This window comes from Coccinella septempunctata, chromosome 1 (assembly GCF_907165205.1).
Source record: "Coccinella septempunctata chromosome 1, icCocSept1.1, whole genome shotgun sequence".
NCBI classification, from domain to species: domain Eukaryota; kingdom Metazoa; phylum Arthropoda; class Insecta; order Coleoptera; family Coccinellidae; genus Coccinella; species Coccinella septempunctata.
The window spans coordinates 28,880,909-28,907,271 of NC_058189.1; the positions used below are offsets into that span (position 1 = coordinate 28,880,909).

At 35.2% G+C, this 26,363-nt stretch overlaps 1 protein-coding gene and 2 long non-coding RNA genes across 5 annotated transcripts in view; all 3 read right to left on the reverse strand.

Moving 5' to 3' along the window:
• Positions 1-14,872, reverse strand: part of LOC123307966 (haloacid dehalogenase-like hydrolase domain-containing protein 2) — a 38,269-nt gene extending 23,397 nt beyond the window's left edge. The window contains exons 1-3 of one of the 3 annotated variants that reach the window (XM_044890496.1): positions 14,684-14,804; positions 14,330-14,632; positions 7,597-7,807 (exon numbers count right to left, since the gene is read on the reverse strand). In XM_044890496.1, coding sequence (XP_044746431.1) covers positions 7,597-7,807; positions 14,330-14,632; positions 14,684-14,769 — 600 coding nt within the window. In that variant the 5' untranslated portion in view covers positions 14,770-14,804. Of the gene's footprint in view, positions 1-7,596; positions 7,808-14,329; positions 14,633-14,683 lie in introns of all 3 variants that reach the window. The other 2 variants (XM_044890479.1, XM_044890488.1) reach the window with 2 other exon arrangements.
• On the reverse strand, positions 4,326-5,352 carry LOC123308153. The gene is made up of 2 exons (XR_006537063.1): positions 5,198-5,352; positions 4,326-5,102 (listed from the first exon to the last, which is right to left on the reverse strand). It is a non-coding gene; the product is annotated as an uncharacterized LOC123308153 (long non-coding RNA).
• Positions 14,873-23,820: 8,948 nt separating the features above from the next.
• Positions 23,821-25,028, reverse strand: LOC123308116. Its single transcript, XR_006537055.1, has 2 exons — positions 24,729-25,028; positions 23,821-24,649 (listed from the first exon to the last, which is right to left on the reverse strand). It is a non-coding gene; the product is annotated as an uncharacterized LOC123308116 (long non-coding RNA).
• Positions 25,029-26,363: the final 1,335 nt, after the last annotated feature.

The following is a 26,363-nucleotide window of genomic DNA, read 5'->3' on the forward strand; positions in this document are numbered from 1 at the left end:
GGACTGTTCCATAGTGCAAGCGGAACTGTATGCTGTTCTAGCCTGCACACTGGAGAATATCCGCAGAGGGTACTCCGGAAAACACATCTATATTTGTTGTGACAGTCAGGGAACCCTGAAATCCCTTTCTGAGGAAAGGGTTAACTCACACCTAGTAAAGGAATGCAGAGAGGCTCTGCGGGAGCTAGTTTCTGATAACATTGTGAAAGTTATCTGGTGCCCGGCTCACGCAGGACTTCCGGGGAACGAAAAGGCAGACAAACTTGCAAAGCAGGGAGCCCGCTCAGCTTTTGTAGGTCCGGGACCGGCGCTGCCTATCTGTCGTACATCTGTCAAGAACTTCCTTAATAGTTGGCTGGACAGGAAATTTTCCTCTGGATGGAGCATAAGAGGTGGTCTCAGACAGTCGAGGCTTCTTATCGAGAGACCATCCTCTGTGCCTGAGGTCAAAAAACTCTTAGCTCTTGAGAGGAAACAACTGAGTCTAGTGACTGGAGCAATGACTGGCCGTTTGTTTAACAAACACTTAAATAGAATGGGACTGACTAGCCGTTCCCTGTGCCGCTGGTGCAGGAGCACGGATGAAACGGTTGAACACATTTTGTTCTTCTGTATCAACCTTGAGGACTTAACACGTTGACTGTCCCATGAATCACATATGATACATGAAAATTTTCGCCAGGAGTCCATGAGTCGTATGTGATTGATTCATTGATTCATTTGACGTTCAAGATAAATATGGTTACTTTTCATGAACGCTGCAGTTTGATTGCTTCATATGGGCTTAACGTTTTGTAGAAATATGTATTGATAACCTCAATCATAATTAATCATACATGATTCAAGAAACGTCAGCATCAAGCCTTCTATTGGAGTTGAAGATTTTGAACAAGAATACTTCCTTAAATGGCTGCAGAATTCATTTTTCATAGAATATATATTTTATCACTCAAAAGTAACCCTTCTCTTTCGATAAATGTGTTGGACGTGGGGGGTGAAAAAAAAATTAGAATGGGGACAGTCAACGTGTTAAGGATGACACATCTAGGAAACAGAACACCCACAACTCCTATGGTGAGAGGGACACCTCTCTGTCGACTTGTGGCATTTTTGTCAGCATGTCACAGAGTTTAAGTCTCTCCAACTACAAGCGGACGAACAATGGGTCACAATGACCTCAGCTCAGCTCGGTGGGGCACCGCACGTAGAAGAAGAAGAGAAGAATCTAAGCATTTGAGACACGTTCAGTCTCGGAGACTAGTATTGACTTGTGTCGGGGGTGCTTGAGACTGCTCTCGAGACTATTTTGTCGCAGGTGGACAGGTACCATAAAGGATAATGAAGCACAAATTCAACTTATAGAACATAAATTTGTGGGAAAAAACCTTACAGATGCTCAATGGAAGATCAGAAAGAAATAGAGTTTCAAATAAGGAAATTGTTGAAGGCAAATTTAATCGATATCTTCCTCACCGTTCGCAGCACCGGTCACCTTGGCGTAAAAAAGGGATGACGGATGTAAGACAAGATTGTGCGTTGATTTTCGTGAACTTATATTTTCTCCAACATTTGAACATAAAAGATTTACAGGAACTATTGAAAGCAATATGTGGAGAAGGCTTCAGACTTGAATACATCAAATGTAATTTTGCGAAAAAAGAAGCAAAATATTTAGTACATATTGTAGGAAACAATTCAGTGCGACCATGTAAAAACAAATTGTGTTATTTTTAAGAAACCCACCATTGTATTAGTATTTTTTGTGTTCTTTGTAATAGCAGTTTATAGAGTGCGTATGACTGACATAACTAATTTTAAGATTGCAATTTTCTGTCATTGAATATTTCATTTCGATTCATTGTATTTAATTCACACTTAGTAGAAGAAATAGCATTGTTTTTTTTATTCCAGGTCAGTAATTGGAACTTTGTTTATGCTAGTTTGTAGATAATATTTGATATATTGAATCCATTACAGGTTAATGACATCAGAAGAAACTATTTCTTCAATAAAGAATAAAGAATTGATTACATTCTTATATGTATATATTTTTTTCATTAAGAATGATTAAACATTCATTTCATATTATATTCTGTTTATTCATTTATGAAGAATTTTCAGATTTTTTTTTAATTAGTTTATACTATATTGATTTCCAAAAAATTAATTATTTTTTTTTGTAAACATCGAGAATTAATTATTATTATAATTATTGCAGCTAAGTAATGCTAAAAATCAACAAATAAAAATCTGGGGGATTTGGCGGAAAATATCATGATTTTGGGGGATTTTTGGGTATCATCTGGGGTATTTTCAATGAAGCAGCATGGCAACCCTGATTATTTGTGTTCTGTGGAAGTTACTCCGCTGTGCTATGCTACGCTCATTGAACTAAATAGTTCAATGGCTAAGCTACACTGCCTCATAGTATCTGTATAATCATGTATAATACTAATACTAATAATGATAATAATACTAAAACTATAATACTAATACTGGTATAATAGGTCCATGCACTGCCTTCAATGTGCGGCTAGCCTTAAACGACTTTGAAGCGTTTAAGAAATTAATCCCGTTTAATAAAACTGTTCATACGGTCTTTAGAATAATTTATTCCTATAACTGAATTCTTTTTTTGCAATGTAATTTCAGTGACACGAGAATTTATGTAGGTTTTAATTACAATTTCAAATTGTATAATATAATACAGTTTGTGTCTCATTCAGACTTTGGCAACGTTGTTGACGTTACATTTTGGATAGGTTATTGCTTAATTTTCAGATCTTTCGATTCGTTTCACGATGATACACGATGATGGCTAGTAATCTTACTGAAATGCATTGCATCCTGTTATAGGCATACATTATTGTTCTAAGTGGTTCTATGAAGGCCTTCATTTTATATTGTGTAATTGTACAACTGCAGCAATGGACTATCAGAACTAATTTAGGAAATCGATATTCTTCAAATAATAGATGAAAATACATTGTAGAACAGAAATTATACTTCAAATTTTTTAATATGAGTGAATCAAAAATTATTCAGTCAGTTCAGTTGAATATTTCTTAGTACTGAGGGGAATGGTTTGAGCTCCAAATCGACAAAGAATCAATTAACAGTATTTCTTATGGAATATTTTCCAATGCATTGTTGTTATACCAACAGACGATCGTAAAATTGATAGTATCAGCTATGGGTTATGTTTTTCTTATAAGGCCCGGTACTTCCATCTTCGAATACATTTTGACTAAATTGTGAATAAGATGTCTGGAACTATTATGTAATCATCGATTCGATTTTGTTTTACGTTTTTCAGGGATATGGGATCAGTTTCTTCTTATTGATAGCATAGTATCAATTGACATTTGAAAACAATTTGAATACATTCCTGGCTCTTACGAATGTGTCGTATTAATAAGCGATTATTGGTGTGTGAAAATGTATAATATTAGTTTCGAAAAAGTGTGTAGAGCTTTCATTTCTTCAACATGCCGTCCAGTTTTCCGTGTGGATAATCAAGATATGCTGCTTAAAATTCGGCGTTGTTGAACTATCACCCTTTGTTGTTGAAAGGACCCCGCACACTTACTTAGGAAAAGCGGGTCCAGTGAATTTTCCCCATTTTTACATATTATATTTATATCAACCTTGAGAACAATATATCAGATTTTCACGAAGGTCTTACATCCGGTTTGTTCTATAGAGCGTTCCAAAATTGCAGCTAGGGAAAAATGAATCTTTAAATTTTGATGATAATTCTTCTAATTTTCAGAATTTCATCATGATGCCTTGGGTTCTGAATAACAAGATATCACAGATATCCAAACATCGCTCATCACGTTGAGTTTCGTTATACAGGTTGTTTCATGAAGCTGTATAAGGAACTGAATGTGACTTTGTTAGTGACTTTGGGAGCACCCTGAGTTTTTCAAAATATGATAACATGATGTATATCCACCTCTGTAGGAAGTTTCATTAATTTACAAAGAACAGTTGCGAAATTATTCAGGTTCAAATTCGGATTTCATACAATTTTTCCTCGAATTTTTCTTTAAAACTTATCTGTAGTTGAGATTGATGTCCAGGAATATAGGTTTTTCTACAAGCGTGCGCGTTCAACCCTTTTCCCGCACGCATTCCAAGTTGCAAAGAGTCACTTTCCCGAAAGGTGCGGGAAAAACGCCTGCTATTTCTTTCCCGCACGCATTTGCGTGCGGGAATGGATTAGCAGGGGTTTTTCCCGCACGCAAATATTATAGAGTAAATTAAATTCTATCATGTTTCTATGCACAGAACGTCAACGATAGGCGTTTTCGGAAACTTACCCGGGTTCATTCGATCCCTAACCCTTGCGTTCGTTTACCTAACCCGAACATCCAACCCGTGTTCGGAAAGTACGGTGCTGCTAACTCGATCACTAACTCGGGTTGTTTTACCGTAACCCTACACAAAAGCAGGGTCGTTCGAATCGCTAGAGTCACCGCATGCGCACTGCAGTTTAGTTTTGTATCTGAAAAACGCGGGAATAAGCTTTCTACTCTTATTCTCAATATTTATGGAAATAGAAGAGAATTCGGCTCAATGTGAAATGTGTATTTTCATTAGCTAATTCCACTATAGCTGCAATTTTCTTCTTGCTCCTAATTTTGATAAATAGATATTGATATCGATCACACTACAAATTTTAAGATATGGCAAACGCCAATGAATTCAAGCAAAGCATCAGAAAATCCAATTATTAATTGGGAACAGGAACCCAGAAAAACTGACTGGGAATAAAATCATTCCATATTTTGTTATTTATTTATTTTTTCTTGAAAATTACAACGCTCAAACTAGCAGCCCCTCCCAATTTCGGTAAAATCTTGGTTATTGTTTTCTTGAGGTCCTGGGGAACTGCAGATTCTAGGATGATCCAATCCCCAAGAAAACTTCCAGATCACTCAAGTTTTTATGAATTTCTTGCTTGTTCCTGGAGCATCAAGAATCTTGTGTATCCAATAATCCCAGAACTGTCTCTGGTAATATAATGTAAACAGGCTTTGTATCGTGTATAAATATTCATCCATGAAACGAAGTTCCAATAGGAATATAAAATTTCTCTGCAAAATTGCAAGAAGATTCTTACGACTTTTTCTCTAGAAACTCTGTTTCTGCATCAATAAAATGTGTAAAGTTTATAACAAATTTGAATGACGTTTTGGTTATGTTATTCTCACGACTGACACTTCCAAATCCTAACCTGATAAGTTCGTGAACTTAGAACCGGGTCAGTGATCCGAGAAGATCCGTCACGTGACCTCAATGGATCGAGTTAGTAACCCTGAGTAAGTTTCCGAAAACGCCTGATGAGAAACTCATAGTAATGACATGCAGAATTACGTCTGTCATTATATATGAATTAATCAAATGAGATATGAACTGTTTCGTGAAATGGATACATTTATATATTTCAAGCGCTTGTAGAAAAAATATTGTTCCTAACTCTTGCGGAAAGTGTCTTGCCCGCACTCAACTGCTTACCCGAACTCTGCTTCGCATCGTTCGGGCAACGGCAGTTTCGTGCGGCCAAGTATCACTTTCCGCACTTGATAGGAAAATAACTATTTCATTCAGTATAATTATTATGATAGCTATTGTCGGTCGAAAGGTGTTTCTATTCAGGAATGTACAGGATGGACATAATTCGGTGTCACTAATCTCCTCATTTCGCTATCGCAAAATCTGTTTATATAGAAAAACAGTGTTATCATTCCAGGTTGTTGTATTTTTGAGCACTCTAAGGATGCATATTTTTTCAAATATTATACCATATAAGTATGTCGACCTTTGTGAAAAATTTCACTCGTGTATATATAATTGAAATATTGTTGCCAAATCATTCAGGTTTAAGTTCATTACTTGAAATAATAATTATCAACAATTTACATAAATCATCTGACAATCCTTGTTTTATTTTGCATAGAAAAGTGAAAAGATATTTCTTAGAAGTATGCCTTGATTTAGTTTCATCTTCGGGAACTGGCAAACACTGTCTAAACAAATCAAGAAATTCGTTTTTTGTAATTGGACAAAGGGCTTTGAATTCCTTATCAGTAAAATCCTTCTCGTCATGATACCTCCATTTGAGGAGCTTCTCCATTCGCGCATTTTTTTTGTAGAAATGTAGAGATTTGAATTCCGTTCATTCTAATGTTTTTCTTGGTGTATCGTATAAACCAACAAGGAGAGGACGAGGTAGAAAGAGATCCTCATTCATGTGGTGTCTGCAAATTCTAGCATTCTCACTAATAAATATGTCATGTGCTATGAAAATTTTCACTCTGCACAGTGTTAACCTGCAAAGATCACCACCGTCTTCATTGCAAATGAAGCACGCATGACTTGGAGTTTGACGCAAAGTATTTAATTTAACTGGTACTGTGGAATCATCATTTATGTCGTTGATTTCTTCAGTTATCTCTTTCAAACAATTAATGCAATTAATGCACAATCTCGTTAATTGGGTTACTTCAACTACCGGTTATTCTAATACTTCACGCTTCAAAACAGCCAGATTTCTTTTATCGACATCATCTTCTCTATCTATTCGTCTGGGTCTGAGGTTATTTAATGGAAACTCATGATCACATAGGAAACATGCATATCTATTTCGTGCATTAGTTGCTGTCTTTTCACATTAACTTTATACCAATAATGGTCGCAACGATTAAAAAAAAACTAACTGAAAACTACTTACAGAAGGAAAGCTAACCAACCGTTTAAGTAACCTACAGAATTCATAACAAATTCGAATAACTGACAGTAATCTCAACTACAGATAAGTTTTAAAGAAAAATTATATCAAATCCGAATTTAAACCTGAATAATTTTGCAACTGTTCTTTGTACATTAATGAAACTTCCTACAGAGGTGTACATACATCATGGTATCATATTTTGAAAAACTCAGGGTGCTCCCAAAGTCACTAACAAAGTCACATTCAGTTCCTTATACAGCTTCATGAAACAACCTGTATAACGAAACTCAACGTGATGGGCGATGTTTGGGTATCTGTGACATATCTGTGTTATTCAAAAACCAAGACATCATGATAAAATTCTAAAAATTAGAAGAATTATCATCAAAATTTAAAAATTCATTTTTCCTTAGCTGCAATTTTGGAACGCCCTATAAAACAAACCGGATGTAAGACCTTCGTGAAAATCTGATATTTTGTTCTTAAGGTTGATATAAATATAATATGTAAAAATGGGGAAAATTCACTGGACCCGCTTTCCCTAAGTAAGTGTGCGGGGTCCTTTGAGGTGAAATATAAGGCTCCGATGAACAGTCGGATAGGTATTGCTACAGTTTGATGGCAACTTCAGCAATATTTAATCTGAGGTACTGTATTGATAATTCTAATCGATAGTAAAAAGAGAGCATTTATACTTATCCTAAGAATAAGACTTATTTGCCGAATAATTTTAGTTTATCGCAGGTGAAAGAACCGGGCCTTAGTGAGATCAAAAATCACCCTAAAAAAAATTGATATATTGCTTTTTTAGGTGATTTTTTACCTATCTCTATAGAACTCAGAATCTTGCAACTTACATCACCAATCATTACAGCTTCATGAGGTGGAATATCATCCAAGGCAGCAAGAAAGAATTCTTTTGTTGGCTTCCCCACAATTTCTGCTTTACATTGAGCTGAATATTCTAAACCTTTCACAAAACATCCTGGACCTAAAGAGAGTCCACTTTCTGTTTTGTAATATTTTCCTGCATGAATAGCGATTAATTGAGACCCATTCAGCAGGCACCTAGGGAGGATATCACAATATTTGTATATGGAAAATTCAAGTACCATTTGAATTGAAGCTTGTTGAAAAAATAGTTTTGAACAAGTCAGCAGTTCCATGAACTTGGTAGTATTGGTGTTGTATGGATATAAAGGAGTTTTTTAAATCGGAGTACTTTTAAACAGGAGGAGGAACTCGTCAGAATGAAGCGCTCTATCGAAAATCATATGTACAAACTTTCAAAACCTAAGGTTACAGGGTATACAATGCCTTTTGTAGAAGACATTGTTCATTCATTTGGTCCATATTTTCCGAAAGACATGACTTTGGAACCGCTAGATTTATTTTATATTCAATTCAGTTTTGGTGTGAATGTGTTACCTGTAAATTCCCATCGACTGGTATAACAAAGAAATCTGAAAGCTATATTCCCGGTAGATCAAAGTACACAAGACGTAGCCCATAAAACACCCTGTACATTGACATTCGTGAAAGAACGGTCCTCTTAAAACAGTTCTTAAGAGGTCTGTGGTGAAAGTAACCTAGTTTTATTATTCAGGAAAAATTGAATATGCTACTCCATTGTAGATTCAATAGGTAACTTACGCTAATATAGAAGTCCAAATGTGTAGCATACAAATAATTTTGGGTCTGAAAATGCTGCGGCTTTTCGCCTAGTGCGGAACATGTACTCAGATGCGAATACTGTTATTGTGGGTATAAATTGAAAAATGTCGTGACGTTTTCAAAGGGAAATTCGGAATTTACCCGAGATTAATATAAGGGGAGATACCTCAGACCCTGTAGAGTACGTCTACCAAAAATTAGACCTGTAAGTATACAGGGTGTCTCAAGTTCGAGTGCCTATTAGACGTTTCTGGAAAACTGGACATATTTGAAATCTGAAAATTGGGATTATGATATTGTTCGAAGTTCTCTACAGAGCTAAAATATTTTCGAAGCCCAAAAACTTCCGGTTATACAGGGAGTGAAAATAAATTCGACGAAAAATTTTTTTCAAGTTTTCTATTCCTGGTATGATCGAGTATTCAATAGTGAATACATTTCTGTTAAAACCATTATATTAAATCGAATAGTTTTCAAAATATCCGAAAAAAACTGGAAAAAAATTCAAATATGTTCAGTCAGTAATATGTACATTATTCTTAATTTAAATATCCTGAGCGTAAACCGTTTTTACAACATCGAAAAGGAAGGATGTGAAAAGGTCATGTACCTTTTGGATTTCAAAAATATCATCACAGAGTGTTTCAAATTTCGTGTTGAAAATTGTGATCTTAAATTGGCCATAACTTCTGTTTCTGTTCAAATTAGAACCCTATTTTTTTATAATTGTGTTGGATTCTGCGGTCAAAAATAATGATAGTTTTCTCATATGATTATGCTCCTAAATTCAATAATTTCTGAGTTATTTGAGATTTTCTGGATTTATGGTGTACGTAGAGTCAAATTGATTGCATCTAAAAAAATTCAATGAATATTCTTTCGAAACCATGGGAACATTCTGTACCCATAGAAGATAAATTATCTGTTAATAATTCACAAGTGTCAGGTGTTATTGTCACATTCACCATGTATATGAAATAGATCCAGAATTTCGTAATTAGAATAACGGTTCATTTTGTTAAATCGAGAAATGAAGATAACGAATAACAATAACACCTGATACTTGTGAATTATTAACAGATAATTTATCTTCTATGGGTACAGAGTGTTCCCATTGGTTCGAATGAATATTCATTGAATTTTTTTAGATGCAATCAATTTGACTCTACGTACACCATAAATCCAGAAAATCTCAAATAACTCAGAAATTAATTTAGGAGCATAATCATGTGAGAAAACTATCATTATTTTTGACCGCAGAATCCAACACAATTATAAAAAAAATAGGGTTCTAATTTGAAAAACAGAAGTTATGGCCAATTTAAGATCAAAATTTTCAACACAAAATTTGAAACACCCTGTGATGATATTTTTGAAATCCAAAAGATGCATGACCTTTTCACATCCTTCCTCTTCGATGTTGTAAAAACGGTTTACGCTCAGGATATTTAAATTAAGAATAATGAACATATTACTGACTGAACATATTTGAATTTTTTTCCAGTTTTTTTCGGATATTTTGAAAACTATTCGATTTAATACAATGGTTTTAACAGAAATGTATTCACTATTGAATACTCGATCATACCAGGAATAGAAAACTTGAAAAAAAATTTTTTCGTCGAATTTATTTTCACTCCCTGTATAACCGGAAGTTTTTGGGCTTCGAAAATATTTTAGCTCTGTAGAGAACTTCGAACAATATCATAATCCCAATTTTCAGATTTCAAATATGTCTAGTTCTCCAGAAACGTCTAATAGGCACTCGAACTTGAGACACCCTGTATATACAATGAGAATTGTCTAGGACTGCCTATCAGAATTAAAAAAAAAAATGAATAATTTATTTATTGAATAAATGTCAGCCCTGAGGAAGTGGAAAATATCCACGAAACGTTGGCAAAGTTAGAAAAGTGTTTCAGTCACCAAAAGTCCTATCAACCCTGTGAAGAGATCGACAGCATCAGAATTGCGACTTGAGTATCCACAATAGATTGGAAACATACATAGCCAGAAAAAAAACGGATTTCGTGATAATTTTTTTAACACAATATTTTTCGAAGTGTATGAGGCTCCTGCTCCTGCAGAGTTTCTTGTTTAGACAGCTTTCAATTATTGAACCTTGGGGTTGATGTCGCTTTAAGGCACCATTACCAAATAGAGACTGTTTACTTGTAATTTCTGACAATTTAAATAGATGCAAGTGAATGAAAATGCAACCACAGTACAAAATTACTGTGTTGAAATTATTAAATATAAATTGAAGGTTGAATTTTCATAGTGTTACGGTGTACAATGTGGGCAAAATTGGTGTTAACTGAACTACAACTTTCTAACCTAACGAGATAGAGGAAAATGAATGTGCCTGTTGAAACCTTACAGACGAATTCGTCCGTAAGGAGGTCACATGTCACATTTAATATTTTTATTTGATCTTCGTTACCTTGTTTTCTGGAAAAATATATGAAAGCAAAGATTATAGAGTAGAAAGATAGGAAACGAAGCGACTAAAGTGATGTGAGCGCCATCTGTGTTTCAAATGTGTTTTTAAGGCCCTAAGACTGGTTAAAATATCAATTCGAGGGACAAATGATATTTTGTGAGATGTCAGATGGCCATTTTAATCAAAGAGGTTTTGAATGGTTTGATTCTCCTATCGCCTTTTGTTGATCAAGCTCGTTCTAGTTGCTGATTATTGAAATTTTTGTCTAATTTCTTGGCGAAAACCTCAAAATATCGAAAATTATTGTATGGTGAAGAACTGCGGATCAAATAAAACGAATTTCACTAAGGAAAATGGGAATGAAAGTTTTAAAAATAGTAACATGTGACTCGGTCATTCATTGACTTTTATTTTCAGTGCTACGAAGTGGATAAAATTTTCAGGGCGTAAAGACCTGCAAACACTACTGACTACATCATGTTCAATGAACATTTTACTGCAAGTCGATTGAGAACTGTTCATACAAGTCAATTGTTGTATGCAGGAAGCATACCTTGCAAGAAGGGCCAATTTAGGAGGAATCTTTTATAGGTCCATTCAAAAATTCTCAGTTGCTACTCCTTCAATATATTCAGAAATGCAAAGGTTTTATTGATTTCGTTTTGGGTATCGAGGAACTGTCAAATTGTTTGGAAAGTCAAAGTTCTATGAAACCTGCTGTGAGTGTTTCGTTCATTCATTAATCAATTCGTACATTGTGTCATAAGGAGACCATATCATAAAAAAATTATGAAGAAACTCTACTATCAGACTAATATACAGGTCTTGTATACCTCAGTGAAGTTTTTTTTTAGTTGAGGTTCTGAAAATTCTGTAAATAATATGTAAGTAATATTGAATATTTGTTTATATTAATTTCTGATATGAATTGTACAAAATCCACTAAGTTTATTGATTCAAAACAACGAATATTGAACAGAAATAACACTTTCGACGTATAGCAGATCACCATATACTTTTGTGTCCTAGTCAAAGCTTTATCCGTTGTCCATAATTTCAAATTTTTGTGAATTTTTCATAAATTACAAATAAAAATATAGCACATCCGACAGCGAGTTTCATTGATACCAATTGATTCCAAACAATGTTCGGATGAAAACTATCATTCTGATATCGATTGAAATTTATTCCGGGAGGATTCTGCATTTCTTAATAAACTTTTTAGGGTTTTCACTCCTAATCTCTGAAACAAAATCAATTAAAAATGAAATTGACGATTTGCTCCTGCGTAAATTCTTGCACTAATTTGTCAGGAGCAAATTAACTAGAAGAAATTGTTGCCTGACAATGAACAGAAAATAAATAACGTTGAAATTATAATTTTAAGTGGTAACGTTTCGGAGTCTATATCAGACTCCTTCATCAGACGAAAAATCTATTTTCGGAAATCTTCTGAATTGTGGCTTTTGTTTGACATTAATTGTCAATATATAGAAACAGAGACTGCAGAGAAACGTTGATGCATTTAATTTTGTTTTGTTACCCAGGTTGTTTATTTTATGGTCTCAACAAAGTCGATATTGAAATTGAAAACAAGGAATAGAATTCGAATTTCGCGGCCACTATAAAACAGAAAACTGTTACTAAACAGGTTTTCTGCATTGACAGTACGTTTTCAGCGCCATCTCATTGTCAAATGTGTTTTCACTGACCAAAATGTAGTCGGTTTTTAGTACTAGAGATATGAGGGCGTTTCCTATGTTTCTATTCTATAATCTTTGATATGAAAGGAGTTGACTGTCAAATTATTTTAGAAAAAGCCGTTAATAAACTTTGAAAGACTAAAAACGAGTTTTATTGGCAAATTCAGACGAGAAAGTAGCTTGAAAGTAAATGTGCCATTTATGTCGCCTTTTTTCGTGACATGTTCTAATGATGCCATCAACTGCATTCCTCTACCTTCTCTTGTTTTTGAGTTATAGGCCAATATTTAAATTTGGGGGATTTCAACTTTGGTCATTAGACCAAAGTTGAAATCACAGAAACTGAGATAGTTTTTTTTTTTTTTTTGATAGCAATCCAGTGGCGTACAATGATTTTTTCCTACAGGTTTAGTCGCTGAGCTTTAACATAAAGTTGTGTTTTTTCTTATGAAAACAGTAGTTTGAAATGACTTAGAAAGAATGGCCATTTTTTACCGTTTCAGGAATATATCATACATCGCCCTCAGTCATTCGAGAAGTCATTTTAAAATAGTGTTTTCATAAGAAAAGGAACACATTTTTATGTTATAGCTCAGCAAATAAGCCTGTTGAAAAAAATCATAGTTCGCCACTGGATTGCTATCAACAAAGTGTCCGTATCATGTTTTCATTTCAACATCCTAGCTTAAACAGAAACGTAGATAATGACCAAACTTGAAATTTTAATTTTGACCTATAACTCAAATGAAAAAGAACTCGAAAACAAAAGAAGAGATATGCAGTTGATGGCGTTATTAGTTTCTCGAAAGATGACGACCATAATGTGCCATGCATTTTCCCCTATCTCGTTTGATTGAAAAAGTTCAGGTATCACCAATTTTGCCCACCCTTTATAATAGTACCTTTATTCTACAACAGGCCAAGAGACTATCAGAAATATTTTGTACAATGTTTTCGATGAAGAAATTCGGAAACACAAAAAGACAAAGGCAAGGAGAATAGTAACCATAAAAGAAGAGCAACAAAAGTCGAACTTAAAAGGAGCAATAAGGTGAAACTGTGAAAGTAAACAGAATAGCTCCCAACTACAAACCCCACCTTTACATACTGTGCTGAGTGCTGACATTCAGAAATGCAAAAATATGTAACAGGCAGAGAAATTACGACATAATGTCATTCCACTAAAGAAAATAGAGGAAGAATGGAGAAGATTACAATTAATCTGGATTAATTGAAAAAAAGGATTGTGAAGGAAACAATCATAAGGCAAATATTATTACTGTTAATAAAAAGGAGTTGATGACATTAGTTTGAGAAAATCTCATTGAAATTGAGTCACTAAATTAGTTACATATCAAATGTTACAGCTGAAACATATTATCAGGATCATTTAATTTATTGTTAAGATGTTGTTATCTCTTGAAAAATTGTGTTATATTATTCAATGAGCTCTAGTAAGATATGAGAGATTTGCATAATGATTGATGCAGTATTTAACAATACAAGAGATCATTTGATTTATTATGGTAAGGAAGAGACATTGAAGTGTATATTGGGTTAATATGAAGAGCCAGATTGATGAAAGATCTGAGTAATCAACTATTAACTGATCTTGTTAATAGGAAGCATATAAATAAACAAAAATTCAGTAATTAACTTGAAGATCCTTTCTATCAATTGGGCCAATATCAAGCCATAAAGGAGACTGTATATTGAAATTAAAAAGCCAGAGCAGTCAGCTTTTAGTGAAACTTGGTTGCCAACACCTACCTGAAGGCCTCATTCAAACGTTCATAATGAAATTCATTTGGAGCTAGGCCAACAAGAACAGCATTTGGGTTCTCTTCTTTCTCACACCCTAAACCTTCGAAATCTTCCAATGCTTCAGGTGACAGAAGTAATAAGGATTTCCATTTTCTACACTCTAACAGATTTCGAGCAGCAGCTAAGGAACTAAATATATCTTCTTTCTTTAAATGGAAACCAATCTTTGTCAGACGATTGTGAAGGAAATTTTTGCTTTCTTTTGTAGTGTTTGTAACAAATTTTACTTTCAAGCCTGTAACGAGTAATCTACAAATCAATATTGAATTCTCTGTAGAAAAAAAAAGTTAGGTTAGTAACTTATTCAAAGCATCTATTGCCCCAGGAATAACTTGGTTTTCAATATGAAGTGTACCACTTAGATCGATTAGGATAGCTCGTATCATTATTTCTATATATCTAGGTTTGGAAAAAGTTAATAAATTTATTTATCAAAATGATCTTCGAACCATCTGACTGACAAAAAACCTATGGAGAGTAGAGAGAAGGAGAACGATCGCTGCTTTGAGACCACAGATTTCTTTGCTTCGTTCCAGAATCGCATCTTTTCCATCTTTTCCATCTGTTACGTCAATTCCGTCCAATCAGAGCGTAGATCTACGTCTATCTACGAATTAGAGCAAAGTCTGCTCGCTCTCTTTCCTCCGAGATGTAATTCTGGAACTCTACTTTTGTCCCCTAAAATATGTACCAATAGAGTAGTTCATGCCTTTGCCAACAGGCGCGCTGGCCATCACGAGAGTGCGAAATTTTGATTTACACAAATCAAATTGTAGTTGGCTCGTTGGCTGAGTGAACTGTTTCCCTGGTGACAGATGATAGGAATATTATTATTTTCGATTTTTGATAAGAGAACAACATATGACCATGGTGAAATGTTGAAGCGTGTGCTAGTATAAGAGTGTTTTGGCATCGGAAAGTAAAGGAGAAGACATAAAATTTCCGAGAGCATTTTTGAGAGAAAATTGGAAAAAACCTTATCTCAAGAGTCGACTCCGAATCAATTTGTGTGTCAAGAGCACTTTTGCGATGAAGATATCAAAAAGATGATGGAGAAGTTGACTCTTCTGAATAAGAATATCTAACCAATAAAACTACATGGTTCAGAAGTAGATATTCTTGAAGAATTTTGTTGGCATAACATAATATATGGTTTATATCGGTTCTCAGCTGAGTATTGGCAAAAGAATCTACTCTAATACCTAAGTGATAAATCTGAGACTGCTACCTTTTGTTGTCTTGATGTGTACTACTCCTCACTACGGATTTATATAATTTTGAAGATTACGGTAAACCAACTAACATAGCTGCTTTCAATAAACAATGATAAACAAAAGTAGGTACAATTTTTTTGATCAGTGATTTCTTTTGAATTTCATTGATTTCGACTTGCATTTTATTGCATATAATTCAGCGAACTCATATTTAATATAGATTTGATTAAAGGTATTTGAAAAATCATTAGAAAAACCACGATGACACATAACCTAAAACCTAAAATAAAACGAAGGCTGTTCATTTCAAATTGACTCTTGAATCCCCACCCCTTATCGATACCCGCTGCAATCGCAGTGACACCTATCCTACGTTTCCCGTTTTCGGGGACACATTTTTAGTACGTCGATCGTTCTCCTTCTCTCTACTCTCCATAAGAAAACCAGAGAACCGTTGAGACATAGAGAAAGGGAAAGAATCTCTTGTCTCTGCGTTGAGACCAACGCACAGATTATAGAGATTACAGATTCTCTGTAATCTGTGATTACACGTGTAATATCTTTGGTTGAGACTGTTGTGAGGCAACTATGCGTATGGTCCGTATATACACATTTGGTAACCGAACGTTACCAGAGCGGTTACTCTGGTGACTGATATTAAACCAAATTGTCAGGAATTCGACATATACGGACCGCCCACTTACTAACCAGAAGTAACCAAAGTGTATATACGGACCAAAGCCCACAGAACACTAATATAACGTGCGTTCAAAAAAATTCGTCGTCAAGTAGGCTATGGAATTTTGAACGTCGATATTTCGTGTCTAAACGTAATTCTTAACTCGTGCTTTACTATTTTCCAGGTGAACTGTCATTTTAGCATTTTGGGTTGTTATTGAATTAAAATTATTATCAGCAAATTATAAAGATGGTTTTTACGGACGTGTGAAAGACTTTTACTATTGAATTCTACTTCAAAATTGGAAAGAAAATTGAAGGAAAATGGAAATATTCTGTTCCGGCGACTTCATTGAAGCCTATGTTGCTGTAGATTATTAAGAATGAATTTTTCCATTGTACTGTTTTGCGATGTGTTGACGAAACAGGTATGTTCAAACAAAAAAGGAAGTGGTATACCAAAAAAGAAAACTCTAGAGTTCAGTAATAATGAAAACATGGTGACAGAAGCTCGACAAACCTCTCTTCAGATTTTATCTCAAGTGGATGGAGTATCCGTTGGCATATAATAATAATAAAGATATCCATTTGTTTCCATAAAGATTGACATGTTATCAGAAAACTGAAAAGGTTGTGATTACCAAACCTTGTAGCATCCGAGAAAAATTGGAGTTCAGTATCATACTGAACTGATGCATACTGACAGTATGCATGAGTCAAAGGCAAAATGTGGACCTACTTTCTTTTATGGAACTTCCAATAGCAGAACGTTATGAAGGAGAAAGCATCATGCCTTTTTATAGCTGAATTGAATTTTAATAAATTGTCCAATAGCTATTTTCATGTAATTCAGTTCTTTTAGTTTAGTCATGGATTTTCAGTAATGACTGAATCAATTCAATATTTATAGAGAATTAATAAACATATTATTGAGAATCTTACTGTGATCTATTCATATGACTGAAGTAACTAGAACCTTTTTACAAAAAAACATACTATACCACGATCAATTCAAGATATTTGTCTCTTAAGCTACATTCACAATCAATTCACGGGCCGAAGTGCACTTCGGCACGGAAGCTTAGCATATGGCGTTCTCCGTTTCCATTCACAATGAAATTCAAGCCAAAATTTCTTGCAAGTTGCAAACTATCACTTCGGCAAGCAATTTCGTGCCGGCTATAGATGATGCTGATGCTTATGTTTTGATCAGTTACATTTTTGATTCATTTGAGTATTTGGTACCAAGATTATTGCGAATGGTAAATTTCGTGCCGAAGTGCACTTCGGCCCGCGAATTGATTGTGAATGCAGCTTTACGTATGAAAATAGTGGACGATTAAAATTTTTACGAAGAACTTTTCTAACCGCCTCAGATTGTTTGGATTCTTGTCATCTTACTCAATGAAAGAAATGCTTTTCGAACGTTGGGTGAAATTTACAGGTAACCTTTTCTGAAAAGTGCCTTTCCGTACAAAATTACGATATATAGGTTAATGTCATCATTGTTTACACAAAGATTATAGAGTAGAAAGATAGGAAACGCCCTCATATCGCTAGTACTAAAAACCGACTACATTTTGGCCAGTGAAAACACATTTGACAATGAGATGGCGCTGAAAACGTATTATCAATACAGAAAAACTGTTTAATAACAGTTTTCTCTTTTATAATTGAGGGGCGCGAAATTCGAATTCTATTCCTTGTATTCAATTTCAATATTGACCTTGTTGAGACCAGAAAACAAACATCCTGAGCGACAAAACAAAAGGATGGTTTTGTTTTGTGACCAGGATGTTAGTTTTCATCTGAACATTTTTTGGAATCGATTGGTATCAATGATATACACTGTTGGATGTGCTAAATTTTTATTTGCAATCTATAAAAAATTCACAAAAATTTGAAATTATGGACAACGAATAGTGCTTTGACAGGATACAAGAGTACATGGTTATCTGGCTATAGTTACGTGAAAGGTGTTTTTTCTGTGAAAACGTTTCGAATTAATAAACTGAGGTGAATTTTTCCAATTTATATCAGAAATTGATATGAACCAATATTCAATTTACCGTCATAGGATACACATTTCCGTTACTTACATATTATTTACAAAATTTTCAGAACCACAATTGAAAAAAACCTTACATAGGTATACAAGCCTTGTATTCAAGCCCGTCAGTATAATTTCTTCATGCTTTTTCATGATTTCTTCATGGTATGGTCTCTTTATGACACAATATATAAATTGATTGACGAATAAACACTCACAGAAGGTTTCATAAAACTTTGACTTTCCAAACAACAATTTGACAGTCACCCAATTCCCAAATCGAAATCCATAGAACTTTTGCATTTCTGAATATATTGAACGCAATTGAGAATCTTTGAATGGACATGTAAAAGTCATAATTTCCCCTAAATGAGCCCTTCATGTAAGGGATGCTTCCTGCATACAACAATTTACGTGGATGAACAGTTCTCAATCGACTTGCAGTAAAATGTTTATTGCACATGGTGTAGTCAGTAGTGTTTGCAGGCCTTTACGCCCTGAAAATGTTATCCACTTCGTAGCACTGAAAACAAAAATCAATGAATGACCGAGTCACATGTTACCAGTTTTAATACTCACATTCCCATTGTCCTCAGTAAAATTCGTTTTATTTGCTCCACAGTTCTTCACCATACAATAATTTTCGAACGATATTCTGAGGTTTTCGCCAAGAAATCCGACAAAAATTTCAATAATCAGCAACTAGAACGGGCTTGAAAAACAAAAGGCGATACGAGGGGCGCGTTCCACTAGGCGCTCACAACGCTCACGACGACCTAAGGCCGTTCCACTAGAAGATCACGATCGCCCGCTTCGAATCGATGGCGTCATCGTTTTCGATCATGACGACCCATCTCTGCCCGTTGGTCGAAGCATTGAACTTTAGTCTACTCTGTAATCTGTGACTTTAGTTCAATGGGTCGAAGTGGTCGTTTGTGAACGCGTGGCGCTAAATTTAAAATGGATGAATTATCGTTGATTTCGTGACGTCGATTTCATTTGAACTTTGAAATAAAGTTATTATTTATTTATTTTATCATCGAATTCCGCTACAACTCGTAAATTTTGTAAAATATCGGAGTCCATCTTCAACACTACCAAAGATCTTTGAACACTATTGCTTTCTCACGAACAAGAACACAAGATTTGTAAATAAATTCTGATTCCCACTGTACCAATGTTGTGAAAGCTAAACCGCTTAAATCAAAGAAGAACTTGGCGAGAGTTTGGTTCTTCATCTTTCTCAAGAGAATCAAATTATACAAAACTGATTTCTGCATTCATTTCGCTATTTGAATTTTCAAAAACGAGTTCACCGTCGCTCACGTACCGTTCCACTAGCCTATACGCTTTTGAAGCCGGGCACTAGTGGAATGGTAATTCGGGCGGTCGTGGTCGTGATCGTTGTGAACGGCGTGAGCGCCTAGTGGAACGCACCCGAGGTTGTCTATGGATACGAGAATCAAAACATTCAAAACCGGTTTGATCAAAATGGCCATATGACTCTGACATCTCGCAAAATTTTATATGTCTCTCGAATTGATATTTTAACCAGGGCCTTAAAAACACATTTGAAACACAGAGGGCGCTCACATCACTCTAGTCGCTTCGTTTCCTATCTTTCTACTCTATAATCTTTGTGTTTACATTTTGGGAAGATGAAGTAATTCAAGGAAAGACATACGTTCAGCCACCGAACATCAGCCTTCAAAATTTCATAGCCACCTTGACGACGAATTTTTTTGAACGCACGTTACAACCGTAGATAGAGGAATCTATCTCTATCTACGTATACAACCATGGCTGAGCATAGACCTAATAAAATTATTAGGGCTGTGGTCCGTATATACACTTTGGTTTCTTCTGGCGTATGGTCCATATATACACATTTGGTAACCGAAAGTTACCAGAGCGGTTACTCTGGGGACAGATATTGAACCGAATTGTCCGGAATTCGGCATATACGGACCGCCCACTTACTAACCAGAAGAAACCGAGCCTATGGTCCGTATATACACATTTAGTAACCGAAAGTTACCAGAGCGGTTACTCTTGTGACAGATATTGAACTGAATTGTCAAGAATTCGACATATACGGACCGCTCACTTACTAACCAGAAGGAACCAAAGTGTATATACGGACCACAGCTCATAGTAAGCTGTGGTTACAGCTACTCTGTAATCTGTGCTCATGGAGGTAAAGGATTTCCTACAGAGAGAACCCTTTCTCTATGATTTCCTACCTCCATGTCTGTGTTAAGCCTAGTTCTCAGAGCTTCGTAGTGTCGCCAGCGACAATCCCCACTCCTTCCTACATTCTCACACGAGGAGGAGCTAAATGCTCATACCCGAACCGACGTTGCCACGTCTGTCGTCTACTTTTTAAGCCACAGAACATTTGAAAACTGTCAACTGTTCATCTCTGACAGCCTGTCAACTCATTTCACTTGTCTTATTTATTTTTATTTTGTTATCAAAGACGCAAAGACCGTTTATTATTTACATTTTTCATTAATATTTTTTGTGAAATTGTGGTAATAGTTATATCAGAAAATCTGTATTGAATAGATGACCAATGCAACACAAATAACAGGGTTGCAATCACTTACAACATGATTAACAACACTAACAACAAGAAGTTTTGAGCGGAACGTTAAATTAAACTGATATATCTACATATAACAACATAAGGGTCCTGTAACGTTCCTCGAACAACTGAAGAACATTAGAATCATTATTTGGAAGACTGAACCTGGTCGAAAGACCCTCTCGGTCAAAACAAAGATTTGGACCATTATAGGCCCCTCCAACCTTCTAGCCTCACAAAAATTGTGGAGGCAAGCAAAAGCGTCATTACAAGTAAAACTCCTCACTTGACGAATATTTTCGTTGTTCCAAGGTATAAAGTATTTAACTTCATCTAGAACTTTAAGAATATTTATTTGGCAATCTGTAATAGATAAATAGATATATGAAAAGTAAGTTGATATTAAACTTTTGATATGATAACTATCATCATCATATATCAAGATTTCTGAATTAACAATAAATTTTCTTTCAGTGAATACAGAATACCTAATTTATTGAAATTTTGAAAAACAAATCAAGAAGTGGCGGATTTTATTCCCAGAAGATAAGCCAGATGTACGAAAGCATTCAGAGCGTAGCAGCTGCCTTAATTGGCCTTTTACCTAGGTTACTCTATAAAATATTTGGAACAAAATATTCCAGGAAAGTATTTCACAAAAGGGTTAGCACAGATGAATTGATGTATATGCAGATAAAGGAATGATGACCAACCTGTAATAAAATACTGCTATGGGGATTGTGAAACCGTGGATCCATATGGATCACCATAGTAGACCATTGTTCCTGGCCTTTATTTCTACAGCGTTTGTACGGGTAATAAGAGATGGAATGAATATTTTCTCAAAATGTAAATACATAGTTTTGTGTAATTTAGTTGTATTAAATATTCTTGAAAAGATGCACCGTTTCATTGAAAAGGTGTATTCACTATAGGTATATATAACACAGGAACACGATAGTAGAAGTAATAAACTTTATTGAAACAATGTTTCCAAGCGCTAACAACTCAGGTCTTCCTGCCCAGGAACAGTATAAAAATATAATCGATACAAAATAGAACTAGTAAGAAAAACAGCATAAATATAATGAGTATAAATAAATAACTGAAATCATTAACTCATCGAGTTCTCTTAATGCCAACATTCGAATTCATTGAAATTGATGAAAAAATCGAAGACAAACATCCAAGGTGGGCGCTAAAGTAAACAGGAGCCAGAAAGGTAAACTAGTATAAGTCAGCTTTCTTAATAATAGCATTTTTGTTGTCTCCTCGTCAAGTAATTTAAGTGAAGCTTCTTATGCTAAAATACGGAAATTTCTTCCGGAATAGGAAAAAAACTTAACACTGTTTCCTCAACCTCCACATCCAACAACACAACGAGAAAATGGCATAATTATTCACTTCCTGCTAAAATACTGTGTGACTTTCCCAAGATATAGACCATATTAGTGAGGTTAGAATCACTCAATTGGCGGGAGATCCATATTCAAATTTTTTTACATAGGAATCGACTTTAAGATGGAATATCGCTAGCTAGAAGTAAATGTTAATATAAAGACATGTAAAATTGGGTGCCGCAATTATTAGAGGTTGTTTCCAAGTACATTTTACATCACAAAATACTTTTATATGTCCTAAAATCAAAATTGAACACATTATTATACGGAATATATCCGTATGTCGTAGATCATTTCTGCTATACGTCAATCATGAACCGTAACAAAGAAAATGACATGCTGCGCTTGCGCGTTAGAATGATGTCAGCTTCAGAGGTTAGAAACGAAATGAAGCTACGACAAACTTCCATGGATCTTGCTGACCAATTTTATATTGATCTATTATTAAAAAAATATACCATTTTATTACGAAATTTTGTTTTCAACTTGTTAGGAAAGGATCATAGAACACATTCCAACAGAAATAAATCTTAAGAAATTCGCTAAAATATCCAAAAACAGGCGAGAAGTACGCGGCATTTTTAGTCCCATAAGAAATGCATAGGGAATTCAGGGACCAGATCCACGGATGGATCGCGATTCAAATTTCCCGCCTAACCTCACTAATATGGTCTATTGAATACTTTCATTACCATTACTGGCATTAATAACGCACATTTAACACTGTTGGCTAAAGAATCACTAGGATTAACACCACCATCAAATTAAAAACAAAAATAATGCATTTCAATGTACGTATTTTAACTAGAAGTAAAATAATATTCCAAATTCTGTGTTATTTTTGCCTACACAACACCTCCACAATTTTATTTTGACGTCTATCTGACAGCTGGTTGAAGTTTCAGTACCGAAGTTGACAGTTTCAGAATGAGAGGTAGACGTGGCAACGTCGGTATGGGTATGAGCATTTAGCTCCTCGTCATTCTCACATGACGTGTTGTGTTCTCCGCTGTCATAAACAGCTGATTGTCAAATACGATTGAAAAATTCTATTCTATTTTGAATTTACATTACATATATCTTTTCAAAAATGAATTTTCGAGTTGCTCACACCATAATGTCCGAAGTAAACATGGTGTTCGAACTAAAATTGTGGTTAAATTGTGTAAAATTTACATTAGTACAGAGGCCATGAAAGTATTCAATAACTTGGGCAAGTCAAGCAGTATTTTGGGAGGAAATGAAGAATTATGCCATCCTCTTGCATATTTTGGCCGAAGAAATAGAGAAAGTATAAGATAAGAAGTTTTACTCAAATGACTCGAGACAAGAGACGAATAAAATTATTGGATGCTATTGAAAGAGCTATTCAAATATATGGGTTATATTCTATCCTCATTATATTTATGCTGTATATTTTTCTACTGGATATAATTTTATACTGTTCCTATTTTTGAACCAATTATATTTTCATATTGTTTCTGTTTTATATTTATAGTAAATACACCTTTTGTATAGAACAGTGCATCTATTCGAGATTATTTAATACAACCACATTACATCATATTATGTATATACATTTTAAAAAACTATTCGATCCATGTGTAAATTGCTTGTACAAGCGCTGCTGAACGAATGGTCAGGAACAATGGTCAGCCCAACACTTTCCGCATGGATCGGATCCAATATATTTCACAATCCTCATAGCAGCATTTTATCATAAAATGGTCATTATTCCCTTCTTTACATGTACACCTATTCATCTGTACTGACCCTTTTGTGAAAAACTTCTCACAGAATATTTTGTTTCAAACAGCAAAACCCAGATATAATGCGAGCATTTGTCGGCTGATAAGCGCTTAAATGCTTTCATTTGCTGATGTGTTTAAAAACTGATTGTGAAAACTAGAAAAACCACAACATCATCATATTCCATCAGGACTGTAACCTCGTATATCTCTTGCTCAAATGGCATATGGATCAAAACCTCCAAACTTGTATATTTTGTGGGAGTAACGTTCAGCTACTTTTTGATTTGTTTTGGGAATTTCAATGAAATAGGCACTTTTTGTATTCACTGAAAGAAAATTGGAATTTAATTCAGGAAATCTTGACATATTTCTCATTTCAAAACGTGAAATTAGCTTACTTTTCATATATCTATTACGGATTGGCCAAATGAATATTCATGGAGTATATAGCAGTGAACTCCCATGGTTCACTAGGAAGTTAAATACCTATCTGCCGCAGTGGTCTAGTGAATTCACCTTCTTCTCCTTATTTTATTTCGCCTTTCGCCACGAATATAAAGCTGTATACTTGTAGAAAAACTCCATTCTGAAATAAACAATAAATATGAAATGAAAGAATATTTTCTTTTTCCGTGATAATTATCATTGGTGTTTCATATATTTACCTGAACTTAGATGGAAAATATACCATGATTAAAAAATACTGAAAAGAATATCTAAAATCAAAAACAACTGTTTTTGCGGCTGACAGATAGGTTATATTTACTTGTGATTGTCGCAGAAATTCGAGGTGTAGTTGGAAGTTGGAATATTTCAACTACAAAAGGGGCGTGTCGCGACACTTCTCGACAACCAGAAATGAAAAGGAAGGGGTCAGGGGAAGTTTTGTTTACATGCTCTGATTGGCTGGAGAACTGTCGCTGGCGACACTACGAAGCTCTGAGAACTAGGCTTAAGGCTGGAAACGCCACAGCCCAAAGGCTTTGGTTTCTTCTGGTTAGTAAGTGGGCGGTCCGTAAATGTCGAATTCCTGACAATTCAGTTCAATATCTGTCACCAGAGTAATCGCTCTGGTAACTTTCGGCACAGCCCTCTTAAACAACTCTTGTGTTAAGAGGGCTGTGCTTTCGGTTACCAAATGTGTATATACGGACCACAGCCCTAGTTAGCATAGACAAACTGCTGGTTAGTAAGTGGGCGGTCCGTATATGCCGAATTCCTGACAATTCGGTTCAATATCAGTCACCAGAGTAACCACTCTGGTAACTTTCGGTTACCAAATGTGTATATACGGACCATACTGCATAACTGTATATTAGTGTTCTGTGCTGCATAATTCAAAAGATTATAGATACCGCGTTCGGCAATACCATCCGAGAGCCGACGAATATGTTAGTCACGTGACAACAGATCGTATAACAAAGGAAGCCTTTTGTTCAATAGAACGTTTATTCTGCATCTGGATACCGTAAACGAACGATTCAAATCTATCCGACAGTAATCATAGGCCAATTTTGGCGCTAGTGGTTAACTTTTTTTTTTTTTTTTTTTTTTTTTTTTTTTTTTTTTTTTTTTTTTTGGTGTAGCAGGGGGAAAATCTGCAAACAGACGAACACACCCTCTCCTGAGGGGGAACAGTGTGGGGATTCTCACTCTCCGAGCTCGAGACCCACTAAAAACCCTTAACTGCTTCTTCATAGGTTCCGGGCATTTTGCCTATTAACCAGTTGACTCTTATGGTTTCTGGACTCTCACACGATCATAGTCGTGTTGATATTTGTATGCTGCCTATAGCTTTTATAGGTTAAGCTCTTCTTTGGTTACATTTAGATCCTTACCTGATCTCTGGGTCTTCGGTAGTAGGTTCTTGACCTTCTAGCTTCTTCCGTTGGATCGTAGTCGACTAATCTTCGTAGTTCCTCATTTGGATGTTGTTTGGCTTTGTCGAATATCCTTTCCGCCTTTCTCTTCATAAATTCTATAACTGGTTCCCATTCCAAGTCTTTGTAGATTTGTTTGTTCCTAACAAACCAGGGTACGTCCATCGCCATTCTAAGGAGTTTATTCTCAGTGGCCTGTATTTTCTTGATGTGGGTCTTGGCTGCGAAGCCCCATGCCGCCGATCCATATGTGAGTTGTGGTCGCGCAATTGTTTTAATCATCGTCAACTTGATGTTCTTATTCATATGACTTCTTCTGCCTATGAGTGGATAAAGTTTACTCATTGCGGCTTTTGTTTTATCAACTGCACATTTGATGTGGTTTTTCCATGTAAGTCCTCTGTCAAGCGTCACTCCTAG